Here is a 2662-nt window from a genome sequence, read left to right on the forward strand (position 1 = left end):
CTCACATCAGCCTTCTCAGAAACGTCTAGGCTCCTTCCACTTCACAGGAGTGCAGTTAGTCCTTAGTCTGTGCTCTTGAGTATGCCTAGTGTTTTTTTTTTTTCTAGGCTCCTAGTTTCGTCACTCATTGAATATGTCCAGTTTCTCTTCGAATCAGCGGGTTGTTAAAAAAGCTCACGGCCACAGTTGCACAAAAAATGGAAATGACCGTTTGGCGTCATTGGCCGGGAGGCCCCTTGCGGGGCAGGTCCGGCCGTCTTGGTACAGGTTTTATTACGTTCAACGCCACATTGGGCGACCTGCGCGCCGGATGGGGATGAAATGATGATGAAGACAACACAACACCCTGTCCCTGAGAGGAGAAAATCTCCAACCCAGCCGGGAATCGAACCCGGGCCCGTAGGACGGCAATCCGTCACGATGACCACTTTTTATTTTTATTTTATGAAAACTGTACAATAAATATTTACCACTAAAGGTAAGAAACATGGTATGTTGCTCTGAACCCACTGCTTTCACTACACAAGAAACAGGCACAATTCTTAAGTTTTACACAGTATTCCAGCATAATTACCCCTCTTCAGTCGAGACCTATCCAATGATACTTTAACACAAGTTCAGTTATTCAAAAACAAATGTTTCACATTGTTTGTTCCACTTGTCCTCCCAAGATGTCACACATGAAATAACAAATTTAAATCACATGTACCACTTCGTCAGTTTCTCAAAAAAGAGGGTAACTTGCAGAAATTGCAATTCCACATTTGTTATCACGGTTCCTTGCCATTTTAATATAACCATCTTCACCCCACTCTGGTCACCAAGAATTCTTCACCAACCAGTACTGAACACCATCCTCTGTTGTCCCATAACCGACGACAACAAACACTCCATGGTCAAGGCTCTCAGAACTGTACTGTGGCCGGCCGAAGTGGCCGTGCGGTTAAAGGCGCTGCAGTCTGGAACCGCAAGACCGCTACGGTCGCAGGTTCGAATCCTGCCTCGGGCATGGATGTTTGTGAAGTCCTTAGGTTAGTTAGGTTTAACTAGTTCTAAGTTCTAGGGGACTAATGACCTCAGCAGTTGAGTCCCATAGTGCTCAGAGCCATTTGAGCCAACTGTACTGTGGCTCATAGTAAACTCCTTTAGAATAAAATTGGAATGAATCATGACCCGCATCAATAGGTACAGAAATTGGACCAAATGTAGCCACAGCAACTTTACGTTGCTCTTCACCACCCTCTGGAATATCTACAAAGCCAGTATCATCCGCTCCTACATCAATGCGTTTGAATCTGCACTTGTCATCATCACTTTCATATGGATACGATTCTTCCGTATCAATTCCACGGTTATCTCTAACGAAAGTAAATGCCTGATCCATCAGGCCACCATTGCAGCCCCGATTTCCATATTTGTGAGAACAATCTATCAGGTTTTGTTCACTCAGGGAAGTCAGATAGCCTGCTTTCCTCAAATGTTGTCCTTCCCATGCACCTGTCGAACTGAACGCCCAACACGAAGCACATGATTCTTGATTTTTAACTTCAGTAATTGCACCATGTTTCCTCCAGTCCATATAGGGCGGTACATTTACATTTGCAGGTGGAATGAAAGTTGATCCTCTTATACCAAGAGATTCCCTTAATCTTGCATTATGAGTTTTATTAAAGCCATTGTATGTTGCACCGAATTCATGAGCCAACAGATCACCGAACTTGTTTAACTCGAGCTGGTACGATACTTCCCCTCGTTCGAACGCAGCATTGTGTTGGGCAATTCTTTTTTTGTTTTCCATAAAAATTTTCATTCTGAATTTTTCTACAATAGGACTCAAGTACTTTTTTTCCATGTTTCAGCTTGAAAGTATTCCACTCTTCGAGAAAGAGATCGAAAAACGCAACTGCGTGCGCTCCCGCAACAGTACATAACAGCATCACGTATGCTTTGATCATGGCAACGCAACAAAGAAATGAAAAAAAGATACCAACTGCCACTCAGCTAGCGGGGCGGACACAGTTGCATACAATACTGTTTATAAATATTGTTCACTCATGTTCAGAAAAAAAGAACACCTTGAAAGAGTAGAGATTGGACGTTCACACACGCAGGACATGTACATTAATATCTCCTGTGGAAATGATTAGTGTCTGAACCATGCCGGCCCGCGGGTTAAAGGTCAACATCGATATCGGGGCGCAACACTACCTACCGGCTCTCATTGTTGTCAAATCAGTCAATTTGAAAGAGGGGGCATTATTGGCATGAGATAATGTGATGCATCCATCCGGAAACTGGTGCTCGTGTGGGACGAAGTGTTTCGGCAGTGAAACGGGAGTGTGCAGGAGGCTCACGAAAGGCCGTAGAACACGACGAGATGGGTCAGGTCGCACCACCCAGACAACCCCAGAGCAGGTCGACGCCTCATTCGAATGGCATTGCAGGACATCTGCGTTCTCCTCAGCTCTGGCGCAACAGTGGAACCGTGTAACACTTCGCACACTGTCAGTGGTGACAGTCCATCGCCGTTTATTACGGCATGGGTTACATGCGCGTCGTCCACTTCTCTGCCTACCTTTGACGAATGAGCAGAAACATTCTAGACGGTAGTGGTGTACCGAACGGCGTCGCTAGGGGCAGGAATAGCACCTGATAGTGTTAT

General features: G+C 45.2%; 1 protein-coding gene across 1 annotated transcript; it reads right to left on the reverse strand.

The window, feature by feature from the left end:
- Window positions 1-817: 817 nt before the first annotated feature.
- LOC126194726 (cathepsin L-like) lies at window positions 818-1970 on the reverse strand. The gene is made up of 2 exons (XM_049932978.1): window positions 1125-1970; window positions 818-911 (listed from the first exon to the last, which is right to left on the reverse strand). Exons 1-2 carry the CDS (start codon window positions 1850-1852, stop codon window positions 818-820), a joined length of 822 nt encoding a protein of 273 aa, XP_049788935.1. The 5' UTR covers window positions 1853-1970.
- Window positions 1971-2662: the final 692 nt, after the last annotated feature.

Source organism: Schistocerca nitens, chromosome 7 (assembly GCF_023898315.1).
Source record: "Schistocerca nitens isolate TAMUIC-IGC-003100 chromosome 7, iqSchNite1.1, whole genome shotgun sequence".
Taxonomy (NCBI): Eukaryota; Metazoa; Arthropoda; class Insecta; order Orthoptera; family Acrididae; genus Schistocerca; species Schistocerca nitens.